The sequence below is a fragment of the Malaclemys terrapin genome, chromosome 8, assembly GCF_027887155.1.
Source record: "Malaclemys terrapin pileata isolate rMalTer1 chromosome 8, rMalTer1.hap1, whole genome shotgun sequence".
In the NCBI taxonomy this organism is placed as follows: Eukaryota; Metazoa; Chordata; order Testudines; family Emydidae; genus Malaclemys; species Malaclemys terrapin.
Genome location: NC_071512.1, coordinates 1,449,410 through 1,473,376, shown reverse-complemented (window position 1 = coordinate 1,473,376; position 23,967 = coordinate 1,449,410). Strand labels below are relative to the sequence as shown.

Below are 23,967 nucleotides of genomic sequence, written 5' to 3'. Positions count from 1 at the left end.
CATTAGCATTCAGAGAGGTGCAGCTACTGTCACTCCTCGCTGGGGCTGCTGGGGCTGCAGTTCCACCCGCTCGGAGCAGCCTCAGCCCCACTCGGCTCTAATAATAGCCGAGGAGCTGGAGCATTTAACCCCCCAAGGCCTGGGAGGTGCCTAGAGGCAGAGCAGCAGCTCCCTGCTAGAGGGAAAGGCCCAGGGCCTTCAGCAGGCTGCTGCGAGCTGCCAAGTGCCTGGGAGCTCCCGGCACGCCTGCACCTGCTTGTTCAAGTGACAGCAGCAGGGAGTGGGGGCTGCAGATGGCAAGTGCTCTGGAAGGGGTAGCGTGGAGCTGGGCTGGAAGAACAGAACACAACCCCCAGAGGTGCTGCTTGGCTGGCCCTTGGCCAGTGGCCCAGCTCCTGCCCACTGGTAGCTGTTGGCACAGAGAACCACAGCGGTGGGTGTCAGCACCACGCACCCAGGACAGAGCTCCGCACTCAGCCAGCTGGGAGGGCAGTCTCCGGTGCTGGCCGCAAGGCTGTAGGGGACCAGCCCCTGAACAAGGGTAGCTGCAGTAATGCCCCCACCCCACTCCCTGCCCAGTTCCACGGGGGTCCCCTGGGTGCTATGAATAGAGCTGCTGAAAGCCATGGTCAATAATGAGGGCAGCGCACACATCCCAGCAGCTCCGAGCAGGGGCAGGACGGTGCCAGAGGGGCTGGAGAGTTTAAGCTCTCGCTTTGCTCTCAGATGCTGCAGGGGCCATGTCGTGCTATGCCTCTGGAAAGCACCTGGCCTGGTTGGGGGCCACTCCGGTTTTAAACAGCTCCACCAAAGCCTGAATGTGCCTGCCTGGTCAGTGCCTCTGCTGTACCACAGGGCCATGGCCCCTGGCTCGTCAGCCTTCCAATAGCATCGCTGTGTCTCCACCCCCTGCAGTACACAGCCCCTGTGCTCCCGGCTCTGGCACAAGTTGTAAAGGACAAAGGGAAAGGCGCTGCACACGCTCCCAGCCATGCAACGGCGCCAGTGCGGACAGCCTGCATAGAGAGCGAGGCTGGGGGCACAGTGCCCTCTGGTGGAAACACTGCACCAGGACAGGCCTGCGCAAGGCACCAGGAACCCAGACAGCCTGGGGTTTGACCTTTGGGGGTGGGGGAAGAGGCTTTCCCCCAGGGGGTGTTTATTCCTGGGGGAAGAAAGGGGCCAAGTTTGCCTTGGCCCAGCCCAGACTCGGGCAGCCAGCATGAGGCTCAGACGGAGCAGGCCAGAGGCATGGGGGAGTTACAGAGATGGACCCAGGAGCCAGCGTCCACACCCAGAAAGGGGAGAACACTGCCCGACCTCAGGGTGGGGAGGTAAGAGTCAGGGCCAGGTTCGGAGCATGCCCCCGCCTGGCCGCTCAGCACCTCTGATCAGCAGGCCCTGGCTGTCCGTGAAGTGCTCTGAGATCCATGGGAGGCCACTGAGCAGTTAGACCCATGGTTCATGCAGCACTTGCCGGGGGGCTAGAGGGCCACGCAGGCCCCCGGCGCTGGCTCTACCCCTCATTTCCAGCACCGCCCGCACAGAACTGCCCACTGAAGCCACGTGAGGAGGCGTGTCAAGGGCTGCTGAATGAGGTGGAGGGCACGCCGCTCAGGAGTGTGACAGCCCCTCCAGTCGGAGCCTAGCAGGCACGGGCTAGAAAGGAGCGAGGCCTCTGGCAGCTCTAGGAGCCCGTCTGCACCCCACCCCGGCCCAGAGCAGTCCCTCGCCCCGCGGACAGCCGGCTGACGGGGCAGTGCAGCCACCCTGCCGAGCAGTCAGCGTCCGTGCACACCCGCGGCACACTGTGCACTGCATAGACTCCCCGATAACCAGGCCTTACTTCCTTTACTGACAGAGACTTATCAAAATTACAAAAAGTCATACAAAAAGAGCCCCCCCCGTCACCCCGCCCACCCTGCCACTCGCACCCGCAGCGACGGGACAAGGTGACAGCCTAACACAAAACCCTTTTCCAAAGGGGAGGGATGTGCTGGGGCCTCCAGGCGATTCCCAGCCTGCCGGGCAATTGGCCACACCATTGGGGGCGGGATAGGAAGGGGACAACCCATGCAACTTAGCAACAAACAGTTCTGGCAATAGGAGGCTCGCAGCTGCCTCCGGCTGAGTCCTACTGGGATGGCCGCAGGGCAGGCTCCTTCCCCCACAGAGGCTGTCCTGAGCGGTCAGATTCTGGTGACTGCCCCTTTCTGGGCACCAGACTTGTGAACAAGGCCCTCCGCCTCCTTGCAGGGAGGGAGAGAGGCAGCCCTGAGCTGGGTGGAGGGACTCCGGCGGCAGCCCCCGTGTTCTAGCCAGGCCAGCAGCTGCGGTGTACAAAGGCTCCTGAGGGCAGGGGCCGCTGGCAGATGAGCTGAGGCCACAGCACTGCCAGGAGTGAGGAAGCCGAGCCCAGGGAGTGGCCGCCAGAGGACGAGGGAAGTGCTTTGGCAGTGCAGAACATGGCTGGGGACGAGCTCCACCTCCCTGCCCCTTCCCAGGCCCTAGCCCAGGGCTCACTGGGCACCCATTACGCGTCATTGGGGAGGCCGAAGAGCTTGACGGTGCCTGCTTCCCGGCTGCTGTCATATTTGCCATCTTTGTCATCACAGGCGAAGGCCAGCAAAGGCCTCTTTGGGTGCCAGGCCACTGTGAAGGTGGGGGACTCGCACTGCACCTCCCACAGCTTCTCTCCTGCAGGAAAGACAGTGTCAGATGAGCCAGGCCCAGGAGCAGCTGCATGGGGGGAGATGAGGGAATGCCCCCCTCCCTCCACTCTGTGGGGGAGGAGTGAGAACAACACCTTCCATGCTCCTTTCGTTCAGTGCTCCGAGACAAGGCGAGAGACGCCGTACAGATTCCTAAAACAGACTGCAATTGCCAGAATCCTCTCCTGCGGCCCGCCCCTGCTGCTCCAGTCCTGAGCTCCCCCGCACACAGCTCCCTCCCAACCTACACCCCCTAGCATATGCACAGAGCCCTGCCACTGCCCCTCCATCCAGACCCACAGCCCACACCCACCATTCCTCCCAGGGACACGGGCATGAGCAGTTACCTGTCTCCACCTCAGCAATGTCGATGAAGTGATCCTCAGACGCGGACGCCAGCATCTTCCCATCATGGCTAAAGCTCAAGGTTCTCACGGGCCAGTCCAGCCTGCAGCACAGGGTGAAGTGACAGTGAGGGATTTCCTGTCTCAGTGCCGGGGGTGGGAAATGCGCATGGGGCAGGGTCACCTACCTGGAGAAGCACCTCACACACACCAGCTCATCCACATCCCACAGGCTGACCAGAGCATCTGCGCTTCCTGTGGCAAAGTACTTCCCCATGGGGTCAAACTTGATGCAGATGCAGTTTGACGGGTGAGCATTGATAGACTGAATGGGCTTCAGCTCTGGATAGCTGCAGACAGACGGGAGAGAGCAGAGAGAGGGTGAAAGAGCCCATTCACCAACACTGCAGGGTCCAAGCGCCCTCTACAGAGGGACGCTGTGTGCCCTGACCAACACGTCAGCATGCAGCGGGGCTGTAGAGATCCAAGACCTTACGCACCAAGCGTCAGTCTAAATGGACTACAGCAGCTGGAGCGCTTCTGAGGGTGTCTAGCCCAGAAGAGTGCGGAACATAAGAAAAGCCAGACTGTCTCAGACCAATGGTCCAGCTAGCCCAGTGCCCTGTCTTCCGACAGTGGCCAGTGCCAGGTGCCCCAGAGGGAGTGAGCAGAACAGAGCAATTATCAAGTGATCCATCCCGGTGTTCAGTCCCAACTTCTGACAGTCAGAGGTTAGGGACACCCAGAGCATGGGGGTGCATCCCTGACCATGTTGGCTAACAGCCATTGATGGACCTGTCATCTGTGAACTTACCTCATTCTTTATAGTTTTGGCCTTCTTCACAACATCCCCTGGCAGTGAGTTCCACAAGTTGACTGTTCAATATGTGAAGTACTTCTTTGTTTGTTTTGAACCTTCTGCCTATTAATTTCATTGGGTGACCCCGATTCTTGTGTTATGTGAAGCGGTGAATAACACTTCCCTAGTCACTTTCTCCACACCAGTCATGATTTACAGACCTCTATCATCATATCCCCCTTAGTCGTCTCTTTTATAAGATGAACAATCCCAGCCTTTCTGATCTCAGCTCATACAGATGTTCCATACATCTAATAATTTTTGCTGCCCTTCTCTGTACCTTTACGTATTCTAATTTATTTGTTTTTGAGATGGGGCAACCAGAACTGCACACAATACTCAAGATGTGGGCATACCATGGATTTATATAGTGGCATTAAGATCTATCCCATTCCTAATATTTGCTAAGCTTTCATTAGCTTTTTTTGACTGCCCTGCACATTGAGTGATGTTTTCAGAGAACTCTCCACAATGACTCCAAGGTATCTTTCCTGAGTGGTAACAGCTAATTCAGACCTCATCATTTTGTATGTATTGTTGGGATGCGTTCCAAAGTGCATTACTTTGCATTTGTCAACACTGAATTTCATCTGCCATTTTGTTGCCCAATCACCCAGTTTTGTGAGATCCCTTTGTAACTCTTCGCAGTCTGCTTTGGACTTCACTAGCTTGAGTAATTTTGTATCATCTGAAAACTTCACCACCTCACCGTTCTCCCCAATCATTCATGAATCTGTTGAACAGCACTGGTCCCAGTACAGATCCTTGAGGGACCCCACTATTTACTTCTCTCCTCTGTGAAAACTGACCATTTATTCCTACCCTTTGTTTCCTATCTTTTAACCAGTTACTGATCCATGAGAGGACCTTCCCTCTTATCCCAAGACTGCTTACTTTGCTTAAGAACCTTTGGTGAGGGACCTTGTCAGAGACTTTCTGAAAGTTCAAGTACACTAGATCCCCCCATCCACATGCTTGTTTACACACTCAAAGAATTCTAACACATTGGCGAGGCATTATTTCCCTTTTCAAAAGCCGTGTTCATTCTTTCCCAACATACCATGTTCATCTATGTGTCTGATAATTCTGTTCTTTACTACTGTTTACCTGGTACTGAAGTTAGGCTTACTGGCCTAGAATTGCCATGCTCACATCTGGAGCCTTTTAAAAAAAAATTGGCATTACAATAGCTAACCTCCAGCTATTGGGTACAGAGGCTGATTTAAGCCATAGGCTACAAGCCACAGTTAGTAGTTCTGCAATTTCACGTGGCTCAAGTGTAGGAATCTCTCACAACTTCTGCAGTGAAGACTGATGCAAAGAATTCATTTAGCTTCTCTGCAATGACCTTTTCTTTAGTGCTCCTTTAGCACCTCAATTGTCCAGTGGTCCCAATGACTATTTCACAGGTTTTCCTGCTTTTGATATACTTAAAAACTTTTTGCTATTAGTTTTTGTCTTTTGCTAGCTGCTCTTCAAATTCTTTTTTGGCCTGCCTAATTATATTTTGCTTCTAACCACCTCTTATACTCTGCTGTTTAGCCATAGGGGTATTTTTTTTTCCTTCTATTTTTTTTATTTGGGGTATAAATTTAGTTTGAGCCTCTGTTACGGTGTTTTTAAATAGCTTCCATGCAGCTTGCAGGCATTTCACTCTTGTGTTTCTTTTAATTTCTGTTTAACTAGCCTCCTCACGTTTGTGTAGTTCCCCTTCGTGAAGTTAAATGCTACTGGGGTGGGTTTCTTTGGAGTTTTCCGCCCCTCCCCCAAGGATGTTAAATTTAATGACATTATGGTTGCTATTACCAAGGGTTTGTTATATTCACCTCCACAGAGGACTAAATCAAGAATTGCCTCTCCCCTTGTGGGTTCCAGGACTAGCTGCTCCAAGAAGCAGTCACTAATGGTGTCTAGAAATGTTATCTCTGTATCCCATCCTGAGGTGACATGTACGCAGTCAATATAGGGGATAGTCAAAATCCCCCATTATTATTTTCTGTCTTTGTGGCCTCTCTACTCTCCCAGGGCATTTCACAATCATCACCACCACCCTGGTCAGGTGGGCAGGAGTATATCCCTGCTGCTATACGCTTATTATTCAAGCATGGAATTTCTATCCCGAGAGATTCTATGGTACAGTTTGATTCATTTAAGATTTGTACTATATTTGACTCGACGCTTTCTTTCACATACAGTGTCACATCCCCCACAGCGTGATCTGCTCTGTCATTCCTATACAGTTCGTACCCTGGTGTCACCGTGCCCCATTGATTATCATCATTCCACCAAGTTTCTGTGATGCCGACTATATCAATATCCTCATTTAACATCAAGCACTCGAGTGCACCCAGCACTTCTAGCATTTCTATATTTGTCAATATTTAGTTGTGTGCCGTCATGTGAGGTAACTGCTGATACAGACTAACACGGCTACCACTCTGAAACCTTTCACTGGACTCTGTTTCTCCTCAGTTCCTACCTGCACTTTATCAACTTGGATCCTCTCCCCTTCACTAGGACATAGAGAATCCCCGTTAAGAGATCCTCCCCCAAGGGATGTCTCTGTCCGAACCATGTGCTCCTCCGCACCCGTTGCCTTTCCCCCAGCCCTTAGTTTCAAAACTCCTCTACCACCTTTTAGCGTTACACACCAGCAACCTGGTACCTGTTTGGTTTAGGTGGAGCCCAACCTTCCTGTATAGGTTCCTCCTTTCCCAATAACCCTAAACCCCTCCTCCCTTCACCATCATCTCATCCACGCATTGAGACCCTGCAGTTCTGCCAGTCTCCCTGGCCCTGCGCGTGGAACTGGAAGCATCTCAGAGAATAGCTGCCAGGGAGGTCCTGGACTTTTACCTCGCAGCCTAGATGTGCCCTCCAGGACCTCTCTCCTACCCTTCCTCATGTCATTGGTACCTACCTGTACCACAACCACCGCCTCCTGCCCAGCACTGCACATTAAGTCTGTCTAGATGTCTCAAGAGATCTGCAACCTTCGCACCTGGCAGGCAATTCACCCAGTGGTTTTCCTGGTCATCACAAACCCAACTAGCTATATTTCTAATGATCAAATCCCCCATTACTGTTACCTATCTCTTCCTAATAACTGGAGGAGCACCACGACATCATCTGCAGGGAAGGTCCCAACTATGGGAATGTTTCCCTCCGCTCGAACTTAATGTTCTTCTTCCATAAGACTTTCCTCCTCCTCAGCAGCACAGAGGCGGTCAGACCGCTCTACTGTATCCCTGAAAGTCTCCTCTGCGTACCTCATTGTCTCCCTTAGCTCCTCCAGTTCAGCCACTCTGCTCTTAAGAGCCCATACTTGGTCTCTGAGGGCCCTGAGTTGCTTGTACTCAGTGCACACAGACACCACCTGCCCATACCTGGTGCAGTCAGTGCAATAAGCTAGACAACCCCCACTCTACTGCTGGACTTTGCCTGCGTTATTTTTACTCTTGCAGGGTTTTCGGTTTAGAGTACTGTTAGGTATATCTGCCTCTCTAAACTCCCTCGCAAAACTCCCCTGTTCGCCAGCTCTTCTAGTCACTTTGGAGCTGGCTTTTAACCCCCTGTTCTCCTGAGTTAGCCCCACCCCCTCATCAAGAGACCCTAAAGGGGTTAGGGATCAAAGGATGGCAGAATAGAGCCTCATTAGGAAGCTCTCAATCTCGCCTAGCAGGCAACTTGTCTCAGCATACAGCCCCAAAACAGACCACACTATAAACCTCAGTTACTGGCAAGGCTATCAGTCCGTCACAAGAGCCATGCAAAGGAAACACAACTTATTGCAGAGAGCCAGAGCGAGGGGGCAGGGCAGGAGATGCAAGAGGCAGCCAGCCTGCCTATCCCATCCCTGCCACTGGAGATCATGCCGGGACATACCTGAGGATGTTGATGCAGCCATTGCCATTGGTGAGGAAGAACATGTTGTTATCATTGTTCCAGGAAATCTCATTCACCTCAAATTTAAACTGCTCCTCGGCTTTGGAGCGATGTGTTTTGGCATCAATGAAGGTGACCACATCATCTTTATTCCCCACCGCAATGGTCTGGCCATCAGGACTCCAGCAGATATTAATGTTCTCTCCTGGAAGGGAAGAGAATGCATCAGGTCCTACCATCACTCAGCACCATTAACAGGGGCAAGAGAACCAATCAGGTGCCACAGATGGACTTTTGTATTTTTAACCCAAGCCCCAGGTCTGCAAACCCTCTGCCTTAAGTGGTGAAGGGCAATGACATGACCAAATTTAAATTGTAACAGCCTAGCTTGGCTTGACCAGCTGTGTCACAACTACGCAAGTTTTAAGGGAAATTAACTCTAACAGAACTGTGGCTTCAAAACAAAGAATCACAATTACGCCTGTTGCATGTCTCTTCCCAGTCCAAATCTCTTTGCAAAGCCATTGCTCCATGCTAAATAAGTCATTTAGCAAATCTTTACATAATACTGACGCTGGGGGGGCTGGAGCAATGTGTGTGTGTGGGGGGGGTACTGAGAGCCATTGAACCAAACTGTAAACCCTGTATATAATAAAAACACTTCAAGCCAGTGGGTGCTATCGCACCCCAGCACTCCTAGTTCCAGCACCTATGTACCGACAACTAAACCTGGGAAGAAAAGGTTTATCAAAAATAGAAATGGGTGGTAGAGACTCAACTTCTCTCCCTAACCCTTCTCCCTACAGCCACACACGCTAGTGAGAGTTTCTCACAGTGCCAGTGCTAACGTAGATGAGTTCAGGTGTTTAACACTGTGACACCTAACACTGCTCAGAGCTTGGCTAATGCTAGGTACGGATACAAATTCTCACTGGAGGTAGTGCCATGTATGGTTATAATTTGCTAGCAAAAGCCAGAAAGATGCAAGTGCCACAGAAACATCATGGAGAACTCTCAGGGTTTCCTGAATTTGCTTCCAGTCCATGTTGGGAGCAGGATGCATTTGCAAAGGGAGCAGTGTTTATAGCGGTCCTGAGATGCACTGGTCCCTCTTATCTCCTCACATTAACACTCACCTTTGGTGTTCACAGTAGCGATGCACTTAGTGGTGCGGACGTCCCAAATACGGATGGTTTTGTCTCCAGATGCAGTAACAAAGAGGTCTGGGTTACTCGGGTGCCAGCACAGCTGATCCACACTGTCCCCATGGCCACGGTAATTGTTCTCCTTCACCTAGAGGGAGGTGACCGCCCAAGCCATCAGACAACCAGGCCAGTGCGGACGCTGCCACACTCACTCAGGAAACCAGCGTGTTAGAACGCCTCCCAAATGTTTATCCTCACGTGCCCCCATGAGATAAGCAAATACTATTGTCCCCATTTTACAGAGAGGGACCCGAGACCCACCGAGACTTAAGTGACTTGCCCAAGATCGCAGAAAAGCCTACGGGGGAATCAGGAAAGCGAACCCACCTCTCCCGCTTCCCAGACTAGCCCTTTCGCTGCTGGCCCGTTCTTCGAGTGATGCCCATGGGCCTGGGCCGCTCTGGCGCTCAGCGCTTCCAAACCTTTCCCAGGAGCACTGAAGGGGGCTGTCGCCGCAGTCCCGGAGCTGGGGCAGAGTGCGGGGGGGGGGGGGGCGGGCTGAGCGCAGGGGGGGGCAGGGGGGCAGAGCGCAGAGAGGGAAGTGGGGGCAGAGCGCGGCGGGGGGAGGCAGGGGGAGGGGGGCGAGCTGAGCGCGGGGGGGGGAGCAGGGGGCGGTCTGAGCGCGGGGGGAGGGGAGCAGGGGGGGGCAGAGCGCGGGGGGGGGGCGGTCTGAGCGCGGGGGGGGGGAGCAGGGGGCGGTCTGAGCGCGGGGGGAGGGGAGCAGGGGGCGGTCTGAGCGCGGGGGGGGGGGAGCAGGGGGCGGTCTGAGCGCGGGGGGGGGGGAGCAGGGGGCGGTCTGAGCGCGGGGGGGGGGGGGGAGCAGGGGGCGGTCTGAGCGCGGGGGGGGGCGGTCTGAGCGCGGGGGGGGGCGGTCTGAGCGCGGGGGGGGGCGGTCTGAGCGCGGGGGGGGGCGGTCTGAGCGCGGGGGGGGGCGGTCTGAGCGCGGGGGGGGGCGGTCTGAGCGCGGGGGGGGGCGGTCTGAGCGCGGGGGGGGGGGAGCAGGGGGCGGTCTGAGCGCGGGGGGGGGGGGGGAGCAGGGGGCGGTCTGAGCGCGGGGGGGGGGGGGAGCAGGGGGCGGTCTGAGCGCGGGGGGGGGCGGTCTGAGCGCGGGGGGGGGAGCAGGGGGCGGTCTGAGCGCGGGGGGGGGCGGTCTGAGCGCGGGGGGGGGAGCAGGGGGCGGTCTGAGCGCGGGGGGGGGGAGCAGGGGGCGGTCTGAGCGCGGGGGGAGGGGAGCAGGGGGCGGTCTGAGCGCGGGGGGGGGGAGCAGGGGGCGGTCTGAGCGCGGGGGGAGGGGAGCAGGGGGCGGTCTGAGCGCGGGGGGGGGAGCAGGGGGCGGTCTGAGCGCGGGGGGGGGGGCTTCCCCTGCGACCTGAGCCCAGCCCGCTGCTGGCAGCCCCCTTCGCCTACCCCGCGGGACGGGGGACGGGCGAGCGGGGGCCTGGGAGCGCAGAGCGGATGGGGACCCCCCCCGGGCCCGCTCACCAGCCGGTCCTTCTCCAGCACGAAGACACTCGCCGTCTTGTCGAAGGAGCCCGAGGCGAGCCGGCGGCCGCAGCAGCTCCACGCCACCGAGTGCACCTTGGCCCCGTGCGCCGGGAACTCGCGGCTCCGCGTGTTGGCCCGGAACAGCTCCTGCATGGCGAGCACGTACGGGGAGAGCGCCATGGCAACCGGGCGGCCGGGCCCCGGCGACCACTTCCGGGGCAGAGGCCCAAGGGCGGCGCTTCCGCTTCCGGGGCGCCGCTGTCGCTACGTCCGTCCGGGGCGAGGGTCTCGGGTGGGAAGGGAAGGGGCGCCCCGTGGATCTGCTGCCGCAGGCGGGGGGACGGGCCCGGGCCCGGCGGCTGCGCGGGGTCCGCTCCCGTGGGGTGGGGGCACGTTGCCGGGGGGCGGGGCCCGGCTCCAGCGCGGAATCCCAGCCCCGGGAGCAGGCGGGGGCTTGCCCGGCTCTCCCACGGCCACGGAGCGAGCCCGGGAGGGGTGCAGCTCCCCCCCCCATTTCCCCTCGGGCAGTCCTGGGGGGCTGCAGGCCCCATGCACGGGGGGGGCGGGACTAGGGACCGAATGCACCTGAAAAATAGCTCCAGAAAGCGGCACACGCCAGCAGATACAACAGCCTGGGGAGCTAAAGGAGATTCGGGATGTTGCCGGCAGCTTGTTTGCTGCCTGGCATGTGTCTACAGGTCAGAAAGCTGGTTTGCTTTTACTAAGACTTTTCTGTTCCTAACTAGAGAAGTAATTCTGCCGCTCTGATTAGGCCTCAACGGGAGTATTGGGTCCAGCTCTGGGTGCCACATTTCAGGAAGAATGTGGACAAATGGGAGAAAGTCCAGAGAAGAGCAACAAAAATGATTAAAGATCTAGAAAACATGAGCTATGAGCGAAGATTGAAAAAAATGGGTTTGTTTAGTCTGGAAAAGACAAACCTGAGAGGGGACATAATTTTCAAGTACATAAAAGGTTGTTACAAGGAGGAGGGAGAAGAATTGTTCTTCTTAACCTCTGAGGACAGGACAAGAAGCAATGGTCTTAAATTGCAGGAAAGGAGGTTTAGGTTGGACATTAGGAAAAAATTCCTAGCTGTCAGGGTGGTTAGGCACTGGAATAAATTGCCTAGAGAGGATGTGGAATCTCCATCATTGGAGATTAAGAGCAGGTTAGACAAACACCTGTTAGGAATGGCCCAGGTCAGGGGTTCTCAAACTGGTGGTTGGGACCTCTCAGGGTTGTGAGATTACTACATGGGGGGGTCGCAAGCTGTCAGTCTCCACCCCAAACTCCGCTCTGCCTCCAGCATTTATAATGGTACTAAATATATTAAAAAGTGTTTTTAATGTATAAGGGGGGGGGTGGCACTCAGAAGCTTGCTGTGTGAAAGGGGTCACCACTACAAAAGTCTGACAGTCCCTGGCCTAGATAACTATTCCTGCCAGGAGTGCAGGGGACTGGACTAGATGACCTCTTGAGGTCCCTTCCTGTTCTATGATTCTATATAGGATGATCAGCTGGAAGGAGGGGGCTGCTGGACTGGGGAGAGCGAGCAGCCTGAGCCCATGGGGACTGACAGAGCCAGGTGGACTGTGTGGAGATGTTCCAGGTTTGAGGCCCTAAGGACTTCCTGTGCAGGGATCAGACATTCAATAAACCCTTCTGTTTTACACTGTCTGAGAGTCAGTGCAGTCTAGAGATTGGGGTTGCATTGTTCCCTCTGGCTGTGGAGGTCTCAGGGGTCCAGAGAGTGAGTGGACTCCCTGAGGGAGCCCACAGCAAGAGGCAGGCGTGCAGAAGAGGTGGTGAGGCCAGAGGGCCAAACCCCGGGGAGAGAGCACAACCTTCACAGAAGGCTGTGCCGCTCAAGGGGCTTATTCCCAGGGCCATATGAGAAGGGGATCAGGAGAAGCATTAGGAAACCAGCCACCCAGGTCTGGCTGATGCAGGTGTTTCCGTACGGTCCCAAGTATCGGGGTAGCCGTATTAGTCTGTATCTACAAAAACAACAAGGAGTCTGGTGGCACCTTAAAGACTAACAGATTTATTTGGGCATAAGCTTTTGTGGGTAAAAACCTCACTTCTTCAGATGCACAGAGTGAAAGTTACAGATGCAGGCATTATATAGGTTTCAGAGTAACAGCCGTGTTAGTCTGTATCCGCAAAAAGAAGAACAGGAGTACTTGTGGCACCTTAGAGACTAACAAATTTATTAGAGCATAAGCTTTCGTGGACTACAGCCCACTTCTTCGGATGCATCCGAAGAAGTGGGCTGTAGTCCACGAAAGCTTATGCTCTAATAAATTTGTTAGTCTCTAAGGTGCCACAGGCATTATATACTGACACATGGAGAGCAGGGAGTTACTTCGCAAGTGGAGAACCAGTGGGCCAATTCAATCAGGGACAGGGCCAATTCAATCAGGGTGGATGTAGTCCACTCCCAATAATAGATGAGGAGGTGTCCATTCCAGGAGAGGAAAAGCTGCTTCTGTAATTAGCCAGCCATTCCCAGTTCCTATTCAAGCCCAGATTAATGGTGTTAAATCTGCAAATAAATTTTAGTTCTGCTGTTTCTCTTTGAAGTCTGTTTCTGAAGTTTTTTTGTTCAATGATAGTGACTTTTAAATCTGTAATAGAATGACCAGGGAGATTGAAGTGTTCACTTACTGGCTTTTGTATGTTACCATTCCTGATGTCCGATTTGTGTCCATTTATCCTTTTGCGGAGGGACTGTCCGGTTTGGCCAATGTACATGGCAGAGGGGCATTGCTGGCACATGATGGCATATATCACATTAGTAGATGTGCAGGTGAATGAGCCCTTGATGGCTGATGTGGTTGGGTCCTCTGATGGTGTCGCCAGAGTAGATATGGGGACCGAGTAGGCAACGTACAGTCGGAGGGACTCGGTTATCGTCGCCGGGCTGGCAGATGTACTGAAACACAAATGCCTGTTCGAGCACAGCCAGGGAGCCAGGCGGTCAGCAGAGAAAAGGAGGAAGAGGTCTTGCTGTCTTAGAAAGGCAGGCCAGGGTGTCCGGCAGACCCGTCGGTGCCCCCGCGCACCCCGCTGCGACCCCGTGCAGGGCGGGGGCTTGTGGGCTGATGCCCCAGGCGCTGTGCAAACAGCCAAGGGTGGTGTGTGTCTCTGTCTCCCCTCCACCCCCAGGAATCCGGGGGTCCCCCTCACACACCCCTGAGCCGCGCGCCCGTGACAGCGGCCGCAGCTCGCTCCCGCGCTGGCAGGGCAGGCGCGCGCCCGAGAGGCCCAGCCGCCGGGGGCGCGCGCAGGCGGGGGGAGGAGCGAGCGCAGGCCCCGCCCATCGGCGCGCCGGGGGCGGGGCCCGCGAGGCCGGCCGGGGAGCGGGCTATGGCCGAGGGCGTCATCCGCCTCAGCGACTCGGGCTCGGAGGGCGGCCGCTCCCCGCCCCGCCGGAAGAGGCGGCGGTTGCCCCAGCGACGCGCGGTGAGCCACCGGGGGCCCGTTACCCGGCCGGGCGGGGTCAGCTCCGGACCCCCCCGGGAGCCCCCGCCCGACCGCTCCCGGCCCCAGCCGGCTAGCGTAGGAGCGCGCGGGGTAGGGGGCACTGAGCATGCGCACACGAACTGAGCATGCGCAGGAACATCTGCCGAAGCCACTGCCCTTCACCCTGCCCTTAGCGGTTTCTCACAGTCCAGTCGGGATCAGGGGTGGGGGCGGGGCAGCCGTGCTGGTCTGCAGCCACAAAACCACGAGCAGTGCCGTGGCCCCTTAGAGACTAACCCATTGATTTGGGCATGAGCCGAGTGAAAGGTGCAGACCCAGGCGTTAGAGAATGACCCCCACAGGAAGAGAAGGGACATATCATCCCAGTAGCTGCTACAGGGAGCACTTCCCTACCCTGCAAACCCGGGACCGCCCCGCTGTGCAGGCTCGGGGGGCTTCGTGTTTTCCCCACTGAAACCAGCAGCTCAGCGACCCCGATCAACCCAAACCTGCGTGGGTCACCCAAAAAGCATCAGTACAAAAACCCGCCCAGCTCCGCTGCTCCCTGTCCGGCGCCGGGCCCCGTTCCTGTCCCTGCAGCCAGGCCCCAGGCCCGTCTGCCAGCAGGTGCTGCATCTGACTAGTGTTGCCAACTTTCTACGTGCACAAAAATCAGACCCTGCAGCCTAGGGACTCAGGACTGGATTTGCAGGCGGTGTCCTGGCAGAGCTGGGGTCCTGGGACAGCCCTTGTGGCACTGCTCCCCCACTGCAGGAGTGGGCCCTGACGCTGAACTCTGCAGTGGCTGATAGCAGCAAAGAGCTGGCCCCCAGCTCGGGTTTGGGGCAGGGGCTTGTTCGCTGCTCGGACGCTGCCTGACAGCCCGTTTGCCCACCAGGGAGGGGCAGGGTTTGCCCCAGGGATTAGGGCAGGGAGGGCCCCCGCTAGGCTTAGCTTTTCTGAGCACAATTCAGACGGTTGCTTTATGCTGCTAGACGTTGGGTGGCGGGTTTGCAATTCGAGCAGGGGATGGGCATTGCTTGCCTTTGCCGCTGGCTTTCTGTGCACCATGAGTAAGTCCTGTCCCCATGCCTCGTGCGATCCCGTGGGGCTGATGGGCGTGGGGCACGCCCCACCAGGTCCCGCACCCAGGGAAAGGGGGAGCCCAGCCCATGAACTCCTAGTGCCAGCAGCACTAACAGCTGTCTGTCTGTCCCCAGGAGGTCATTGATCTAACCGGGGAGGACGTGTGTTCGGCAGCGCAGGATGACTTCACTGTGATTGACTTGACCGAAGTGGAGGAGGAGCGTCCAGCCGACTTCCTCCGGGGTGGTGCTGGCACTGCTGCCGGCATGCAGTGTGCTTCGCCTCCCAGCCTCCCCGCCCTCGTGGACATAAAGCGTGAAAGGAAAGAGGTGGCAGACCAAGGCCTTGGGGCCCTGTGGGACGGAGCCCACGAAGAGACAAAGGGGACCCACTTGGAAGGCTACTTCTCCCCCGTCTCCAGCTGCACGCGCTCTGTCTGTGACCCCGAGCTCAGCAGCAGCACCACCACTATTAACAGTGACCTGGGCTCCTTGGCCAGCCTCCTGCTGGACTCGGACGTCTTCTCCTTCTCGCCAACCAGCAGCAATAGCAGCAGCGCATCCTTGGACTGCTCCGCCGCAGAATCTCGCAGTACCTGCCAGCAAAGGGAAGACCCGGAACACCTCCCCACCTCCCCTGCTCAGAGCCAGTCCCCAGGTCTCTCCAGCTGCCCCCCAGCAAGCACCCCCAGGGCTCCAGTGCAGCCTTTGCTGGAGACCAGTAACTCAGTGCTGACTGCAGTGAAGCAGGAGCCCCCCGAGCCAGCCAAACCACGGCCTGTCAATAAGGCCTGGCTGCATAAACTGCGGTACTTCAGGAGGACTCCGGTGCATCACCTTTTCCTCCAGGGAGTGGTGCAGGATGAGGAATCCCGCCAGGTAACCTAGTGAGATCGCCTCGCCTCCGTGCCCAGGGCCAGTCATGGGCTCAAGCACAGGGGTGCTGAGAAGGTGCCACATGGAGGGTGATGCCGTGTGCGCCCTCGGCGTTTCCCTTCAGCCAGGCATACCAGGGTTGAGGAACGCTGCTCAGACGTCCCATCCAGCAACAAGGCGGAACCCAGGGCATTGCAAGCATTCTTGGGGGGCTACTAATGACTCAAGGGTTTGGGTCCCCACCTCTGCAATGCAGCCTGGAGGGAGCTCTGCTCTGGTTCCTCTTCTGCCTTTCAGTTGCCCCTTGTTTTTTTCCTGTCCTTCCCTCTGGCTGCCTTCTTCCCTCTTGCCCATCTCTGGATTCCCCCACGGAGCTCTGCTCTATGTCAGCCCTTGCTCTGGCTTTGTTCAGACAATGGTCTTCGTCCGGTGGGAGGGACCAGCCTGCTCTCCTCTGCTCCTGCATGCAGACCCAGGGACCTCTCGGCAAAGTGGTCGGTGGTGAGAGAATGAGCCAGTGCAGCTGTAGCGAGCGCTGTAGCACTGCAAATAACTTATGGCAGACAGGCCCCGTCACCCCCTGCTGGACCAGCCTGTGAAATCCACCTTCCTAATTGGATTCGTTAGGGGAAAAAGCCCTTCAGGCCCAGTTAGGGAAGTGCCTGGCTAGCCAGGAACGGAGCAGCATGTTACCATAGGCCAGCAAAGGCCTGTTAAGACGGCCCCTTGTGCCTGTGTGGCAGAGCAGCACAGCTCCTGCAGGCTTGGAGGGGAGGGGGCTCATGCAGGCCAGGCCATTCCATGGTCCTCGGGGCCTGGCAGACCCAGAGCCAGGAGGTGCCTGTGCTACCCAAGGGCCCTAGATGCATTTTTTTCAGCTCCCAGAAATGGATGTTCAGCGTTTTCACTGCATGGACCCTGGGGACAGCCTGGCCATGCGAGCGTGCAGTGAAAGCACAGCTGCCTTTGGGTGACACAGCGATCTCCCCAAGGCCCACTGCAGGGTGTGACGGGGCTCAGCTGCATCATTCATGAGTCTGGATGCTGCTCTGCTACACGCTGAACAGAGAGGGCATAACACTGCTCCTTGGTCTGGGTAGTTGTCCAAAGCTCGCCCCACCTCGGTGACTGGCACGGCCCCTTGCTACGGATCCTTCCCTTTCTCCTGCAGCCGAGAGCCACCGTGGTTATGGAGATTTCCTGGCTAAGAGATCCCTTTCACAGCAAAGGTTCTAGAGCAGCCCCCAGAGTCCTAAATCAATTGTAACTTTAGGGTAAGGCATATTTTAGTGCTGGTGAACTCCACCACCACCAGCTCTGCTCATCAGCAGGGACAAAGCACAACAACAGTGCACCTGTTTGTAAATTTAAGGGCAATGCAAATTAGTCCCAGCCTTGACTCATGGCAAGCGGTGTATGGGGTTCCCAGTTTTACCAATGGGCTCTCCATCTGGGGGTTCTTTGTCCCTTCACATGCCTTGCAAACCCGGTTCTAATATCTTATCGTCTTGACAGAATGCACAGCTGAGGGCACAGCCCATCCCCAGCAGAAAATTGAGCATGGTATCTACCACCATGGAGGAGAACTTCCCTAAGGGGACCCTGCAGTTCCTAATGGACTTCGTGTCCTGCCACCATTACCCTCCAAAGGAGATTGTGTCCCATGTGATCAGGAATATCCTACTGAGCTCAGAGACTGGGGAGATGCTGAAGGATGCCTACATGCTGCTGATGAAAATTCAAATGTAGGTGTTGCGTTTGCCTGGGTACCGCCTGGCTGGGGAGCATGCTTCCCCCTTATGGTGCTGGCTCACCTGGTCTCTATGGCAGGGAGAGGTCTCCTTTTCAGCACTGTGGCTAAGATGTCCTCTTAGAGGCTAATGCCCCTGCACGGTGGCTGGTAGCCCTGCTGCACGTGCCCTTGAGGGATTGGAGGCTACTGGCTGGTTCGACATGCTAACTACCCAGAAATGCAGCTGGGGGGAGGGGACAGCATGACCAGCAGGAGGTGCTAGGTAAAATGGGCTTTGGGAAAGTGGCTCTAACTACTTCGCGTCTTAACTTTTTAAATCAGATGTGGTCCATTCTAATGCTGGCTTGTCTGATGCAGAGGTGCGGGGGGTCACAACTCTTTGCTTCCAGGTGGAGATGACCAGGCCATGCAGGTCAGTGCAGTGAGTCCAGCTGGGAAGTTCCCATCCCTGAACTCCAAGCTAGGCCATTGTTCTGGACTGGACACTGCAGGTTTCTCCACAACCAGAGTTGAGAAGTCCTTGGGGGTCTTAAACCTGTAGAATCTGTAGCCCAAGGGATCCAAAGTGTCAGTGACCCCCAGAGCCTGCCAGCTCCTTGGCCAGGCTGTTCTACACAGCCACAGGGGAGCACAGGGAAAAAATAAGGGAACTCAGAGCTGGAGGACACTGCAGTACGAGGGTGACCAGCGTGGTGTAAAAACCTGGTGTGACAGGGTTACAGCAAGTGACCTGGCAGCAGGGCATCGCTTTGCCTTGCGCCCAGGCTCCAGTTGTCCCCCTGAAGACAGTCAAGCAATTCAGTAACCTACTGCAAATACCTGTGTCATTTCAGGCTTCATCCAGCTACCACCACAATGGTGGGATGGGACTGGGAGCTGCTACGGTATGTCATGGAAGAGCAGGTACAGTCACTGTGTCCCGTGCGGGCGTATATGCGGGGGGAGGGCAGTGGCAGTTGCCATGTATTTTTCTTGTGCAGAAGGTGGGGTCACACTGAATTTCACACTGCAGCCCCCACTTTGATGCCCCATGAGCAGGTGGTTTGAGCCCTGTCTCTGAGCTTCTAGTCACAGCTCTGCCAGTGACTCACTGAGTGAGCTCAGGCAAGGCGCCGTGCTCTCTGGGCCAGTTTCCCTATCTGGTGAATAGGGTAATGGATCTACAGAGTTCCCAGGGGCTGTGTTTGGAGCTCCTCAGCGAGGTGATGGAACCTTCTCAGCTCAGCCACGTCTCCCTCGGGCCAGCCAGGCAAGGCAGATCCTGCTTGAGGACTATCTACCTTGGCCTTCTTGCTTGAGCATATGTACTTGCCCCCATCGGTCTCCCCCCAGCCTCTGCCCCCTAACCTTTGAGGCACCTGGAGTTCTCCTCACCTGCTGAGCCAGTCATATTGACAGCCCTGACATGCTCACGCCCAGGCGCCAGCTCTGAATCGCTCTGGGCCCGCAGGAGGAGACGCTCCCAGGGCGCTTTCTGTTCCTGCAGTACGTGGTGCAGACCCTGGAGGATGATTTCCAGCTGAACCTGAGACTGCGCTTTCTGCAGAAATCCATTGCCAAGGAGGTGCTTTCCTGTGACCGGTGCTTCAGCAACGTCAAGTAAGGAGCCCTCCCCGTGGCCCAGCTGTAAGGCATGGGCACTAAGAAACTGTTCTCCCAGGCCTCTGTGCTGCGTTGTAAATGCCCCCTTACTTCCCAGAGAGCTTGGGGGCCAGAGATCATGTACCTGGCCCTGGGGGGAGGTGCCTGGAAATGCCTTGCACTCAGACCGGCCTGCTTTTCCCCCAAGGAACTGGGAAACAAACAGCCCTGAGAACAGGAGGAATTCATGCTGCGCTGCTGGTGGCACAAGGTTTATAAATTGCTGTGTGGTTCCCACCCCCTGGGAGCATCTCAAATGTGTCCTTCCCCCTGTCCCACACTTGGTCAGTCCTTCTGTTCCAAGTGGACCTAGGGGTCTGAATGTGCGGCTAGAAAGCCCGGCCCTCATCCTAACTAACATTCATGTTGCCATCCCAGGGAGGTGATTGAGTGGCTGGTTGCTGCCGTTACTGGACTTGGATTTTCCCAGCCCCGAAAGCAGCAGCAGAAAGCACCATGTCCATCAGAGTCATCAAGGGCTGACTGTAGCATCTCCTCACCTGGGCCAGACTCAGCACAGACCGACAGTGAAACTGGGCAAGCAGAGGCCGTCCTACCGGCTTTCCTTTCCCAAAAGTAAGCCAAGGAGGCGTTGACTCTGTCACTAAAGGCTACAGAGCTGGGCTCCTCTCAAACTAGGAGAGAGACAGGAGCTAGCAAATGTCTCTAGTAAGGAAAGCCCAGTGGAGCTTGCAGCATAGGTGCCCTGCTTGCCAGCAGCTTAGGTTCAACCTGGCCATGTTTCCGCCCCACTGTAACAGATCCTATCACCTGACTGGAAGGGAGTCACTTGTGCAGCAGGGAGCCTGCCCTGCCTCAGAATGGCCCCAGGAACTCATCTGACAATTATACGTTGGGGCAGGAAGCCCTTTCCTAGAGCAAACAGGATGGTAGGAGCAGCAGCTATGCAGGCTTCACCCTGCTGCCCTGCCAATGTGCCTCACACTTGACCTTGAGGAACCTCAGCCCTTACCTCTGCATCTAAGGCCACTAGGCAGAGCAGTGCTTTTGTGCAAGATAACCAGTGTCCCCTAGAAACTGGGCTGAGCCCACCTACTCAATCCCCAAGAAACTGGGCTGAGCCCACCTACTCAATCCCCAAGAAACTGGGCTGAGCCCATCTACTCAATCCCCACAGGCCACTGACAGACCAGCGCTACCACGCTTACACTGTCTGCTGAAGCAGAGCTCACCTCTTGTTCTCTGGAGTCTCCGAGGGGGAAGAGGCACATGCTGTTATGCTGCAGACACGTGGGAAGAAGCCCTACCTGGTGCCTAACTCTTGTTCTCTGGCCTAGGGTGGTGGTGCTTCTCCAGAGGATGCTGTCCATAGCCGTAGAGGTGGACAGGTCTCCCAACTGCAGCACCAATAAGATTGCCGATGTGATATTTCCGTACTTGGTGAACATTCCTCTGAGGAGCCAAAGGTGGGAGAACGACCCATCTTGTTCCTTCTTGCTGGGGCTGCTTTGAGTCCGGTGCTTACCCCCAAACCCCTCTGCAGCTAACAGCTTAGTTAAATGGAACACATGCCAAATTGCTGCAGCCGCTGCCCTGCACGGAATGGCAGAATAGCACCTAGCAGGTGAAGCAGTGGCCAGCAGGGGGGGACTTAGAAAGACTGGGGGGGGGGGGGGAGGAGACAGAACACAGCTGATTTTGATAATCACACTGCAGCGAGAGCGACCAGCAGCGCGGCCCTTCCCTTGCTGCGGTAGCCATGGCATGGTTCTGCAATCGTTGACAGGGCTGGGGGCGCCAGTGGTCCCAGCACTGGTCTGGTCGAGGGGAACGCAGTCCAGGGACAATGCTTACAGGCATTGCTGTGGGACTCGTCGCCGCAGCACGTACTTGCTGGCTTCAGGCTGGTACTTCACCCAGTCTCATGCTGCACTTGGCAAGGGCAGACTCTCCCGCCCAGCCTGCTTTACTGGCTGAAGGGAAGCCGAGAAGCTGGTTTCACAGACTGGCCTGATCTTCAGTAAACATGGGCTGATCCTAATGAAGTGAACAGCGGGGGCAGGACGAGTGGCTGGTAACTCCGTGGCTGCTGTGCTTGCCCTGAAAATGGAGTTCCATTGCTGCACCCGCCTTCCCTAGGGTCTCCGTGCCAGTATCCCCTCAGCCCGCCTAGCCTTGTGCTGGGCTCGGGGCTCAGATGCTGCCTTCGCCTGCGCTTCCCTCTGCGTTCCTTTGACTCCCTCTCCTTTCTTCCAGGGAGGCCTTTTTAAACAGCATGGAGAGCCAGCTCCTGCGCTGCAAAGTGCTGGAGCTCCTGTTCCACCACAGCTGTGACATGCCAGCCTCCCTGCCCCTGTCTCTGAGCAAGATCCTGTATTTCCTGGTCCGCCATTCGCTGCTGCTACAGTATCAGGTAGCGCCCGCCCCTTCCTTCCCTGCCCTGCTCTCTGAGACCCCTGCTGGTAATCCAACATCTGCTCTTTGCACAGGACCACGAAGTAACGTGGCAGAGATGGGATGAGATGCTTCAGCACTTGATTTTACTGTTGACAAGTTACCGCAACGTTGTGCTGGGTAAGCAGCCTCTGGCAATGGCCCAGCCTCAGTGTGTATAATCTGACCAAGCGGAACTAGTATCAGTTGGCCAGACCACCCCATGGCCCCCTTCCCACCAAAGCAGCTGCGATCTCACTTTTCAGTTCCAGAAAGCTGCTGCGTCTCAGGCTCCACTCTGGCTGGTGGGAGAGGCTGTGAGTGCAGGAGAAACCACACAGGGCTCATCTCCAAGGGAACAAGCCACCCTGAGCCACTAAAGTCCAACTCCCGAGAATTAGCCTGTTCCCGAAGGGTTTGTGGCACAAGGCGTTCCTAATTATTCTGTAAAGGGCTCAACCCGCAGTGCCCTCCCTGGGCAACCCTCTGGGAGGTGTGCAAGCCAGCTGTACGGAGCCTGGGCTGAGGGGAGAAAGCCCACCGGCTCAGGTGGGGAAGGTGAAGAAGGGGAGACACTAGGTTAATCTGCAAACAATGGGGGCACTATCATTGAGCTTAGGATCTAAAGTCTGATTTTTGGGAGGGTTACAAAGGCCTCTTCCCTGCTAGGAAACTGCTTGACCATGCTTCCCCTCCACACGGGTCAGCTCTGCATACACCCTCCCTACATCCCCATGTGCCTGTAGTAACGATTAAACCTGACACCACCTGCACCTCCCCTCCCACTCCCTTGGCCCTAACCTCCCAGATCAGAGACTTTTCCAAGCAGGTTAGGCAGCTGGCAAGCAGGAGAGTCCTTTGAAAGTGAAAGAGGGGAGGTTTAAAGCCTAGGTGGATGGACATTCCAACTGAAAATCAGCCGCCCATGGAAGCTCCAAGCATAACCCTGGGATGCATGCCACTTTTCCGACTAGTTCTGTGCAATCGCTCTTCACTAAGGGGCATGTACTGACTTCAACAGCTGTGGAGTCAGACACTGCTCCGTAGGCCCCTGGTACTAACAAGTTGACTTACCAGCATTTCCTTTTGCAGGGCACTTAAGAAGGTCACTCAGCGAGCGGATGGATTTAATCATTTCAAATGCCAAACCCCAGCTCCAGGATAACGACAGCATCACCCCCGTGGACATTGAGCTGCATATCAAGGACTTCAGCAGCCGGCTGCTGCAGGTGCTGGGGAAGCCCCTTCCCCCACAGCTCAAGGACAAGGTGTGCATGCTTCAAGCGCTGCTGCTCACCGCCACCTCCACCTGACAGGAGAAAGATGCTCCCGGGGGAGCGGTGGAGCTGGCTTTCAGTGCCACGCAGCAGCCTGGTCAAACATCAGTTGCCCACTATTCAGGTCTGGTCAGACAGTTGTGTGGACGTAGGAGTCTCATTCCCTCCTCTGAAATCTGCTTCTCCTGGTGCAACCTGTGTACAGTTTTTTTTTAATTAAATTATTTTCCTGGTTGATGAGGTTCTTTCCTCAAGCTACCAGTAGCAATCTAGCCAGAGCTAGCAGTACCCTGCAGCAGTACCCAGAAGATAGCCCCACCTGAGAAAGGGGGAGGGACTTAATGAAGCTTCCGTAGTTCAGTTTTAGCTGCTCTCCAAGTCAGGCAAGAGCTTGGTGTGGGCAGGGTATGGCGATAGCCCAAGAATGGGAGGTGCGGCAGCCTGACCATCTTTCAGCAGCAGCTGTGTTTTGGTTCCTGTCCCGCACTCAGCACTGTGGCATCTGACCACGAAAGCGCTAACAGAACAAGCTGATGAATGGAGGTGCTGTCACTCTTGCAGAGCCCTTCCTTTAGCAGGCTACTCCTATCCCGCTGGGCGATCACTACATCCTGGATACTGCTGCTTCACTCTATAGACCCAGGCTGGCCAAACTCTGACCCTCCAAGCCACAGACTATAATCTTCAGAAGTTCGAGAGCCAGGCGCACCTGCCAGGGTTCAGAGCTTCTCCCCTGGGGCAGGGGGTGGGGCTAGGGGCTGAAGCCATGAGCCCCAGCGGGCACCTCCCATGGGGCTGTAACCCCTAGATCCCCCCTCTAGGCAGAAACCCCTAGTTCCCTACCCCAGTCTGATAGGTGGAGAATGGGGGGGGGGCAGTGCACACTCCACAAGTCACACTTTAAGAGCCACATGTGGCTGGGGAGCTGCGGTTTGGTCATAGGGTGACCAGACAGCAAGTGTGAAAAAAATCAGGAACGGGGGG

The 23,967-nt window shown here is 56.3% G+C and overlaps 2 protein-coding genes across 4 annotated transcripts; one reads left to right on the top strand and one right to left on the bottom strand.

Moving 5' to 3' along the window:
• Positions 1-1,883: 1,883 nt before the first annotated feature.
• THOC3 (THO complex subunit 3) lies at positions 1,884-10,669 on the bottom strand. The gene is made up of 6 exons (XM_054037424.1): positions 10,487-10,669; positions 8,936-9,092; positions 7,800-8,004; positions 3,244-3,405; positions 3,059-3,159; positions 1,884-2,697 (listed from the first exon to the last, which is right to left on the bottom strand). Exons 1-6 carry the CDS (start codon positions 10,667-10,669, stop codon positions 2,534-2,536), a joined length of 972 nt encoding a protein of 323 aa, XP_053893399.1. The 3' UTR covers positions 1,884-2,533.
• Positions 10,641-23,242, top strand: SIMC1 (SUMO interacting motifs containing 1). Of its 3 annotated transcripts, none has more exons than XM_054037420.1 (10): positions 10,641-10,757; positions 15,178-15,921; positions 17,434-17,663; positions 18,505-18,574; positions 19,122-19,270; positions 19,691-19,888; positions 20,611-20,739; positions 21,530-21,686; positions 21,763-21,847; positions 22,799-23,241. In XM_054037420.1, exons 1-10 carry the CDS (start codon positions 10,641-10,643, stop codon positions 23,017-23,019), a joined length of 2,100 nt encoding a protein of 699 aa, XP_053893395.1. In that variant the 3' UTR covers positions 23,020-23,241. The 3 variants fall into 3 exon arrangements, with proteins under 3 accessions (XP_053893395.1, XP_053893398.1, XP_053893396.1); XM_054037423.1 differs by lacking the exon at positions 10,641-10,757 and adding an exon at positions 10,858-11,187; XM_054037421.1 differs by lacking the exon at positions 10,641-10,757 and adding an exon at positions 13,802-13,957 and having other exon boundaries at positions 22,799-23,242.
• The last annotated feature ends 725 nt before the right edge of the window (positions 23,243-23,967 follow it).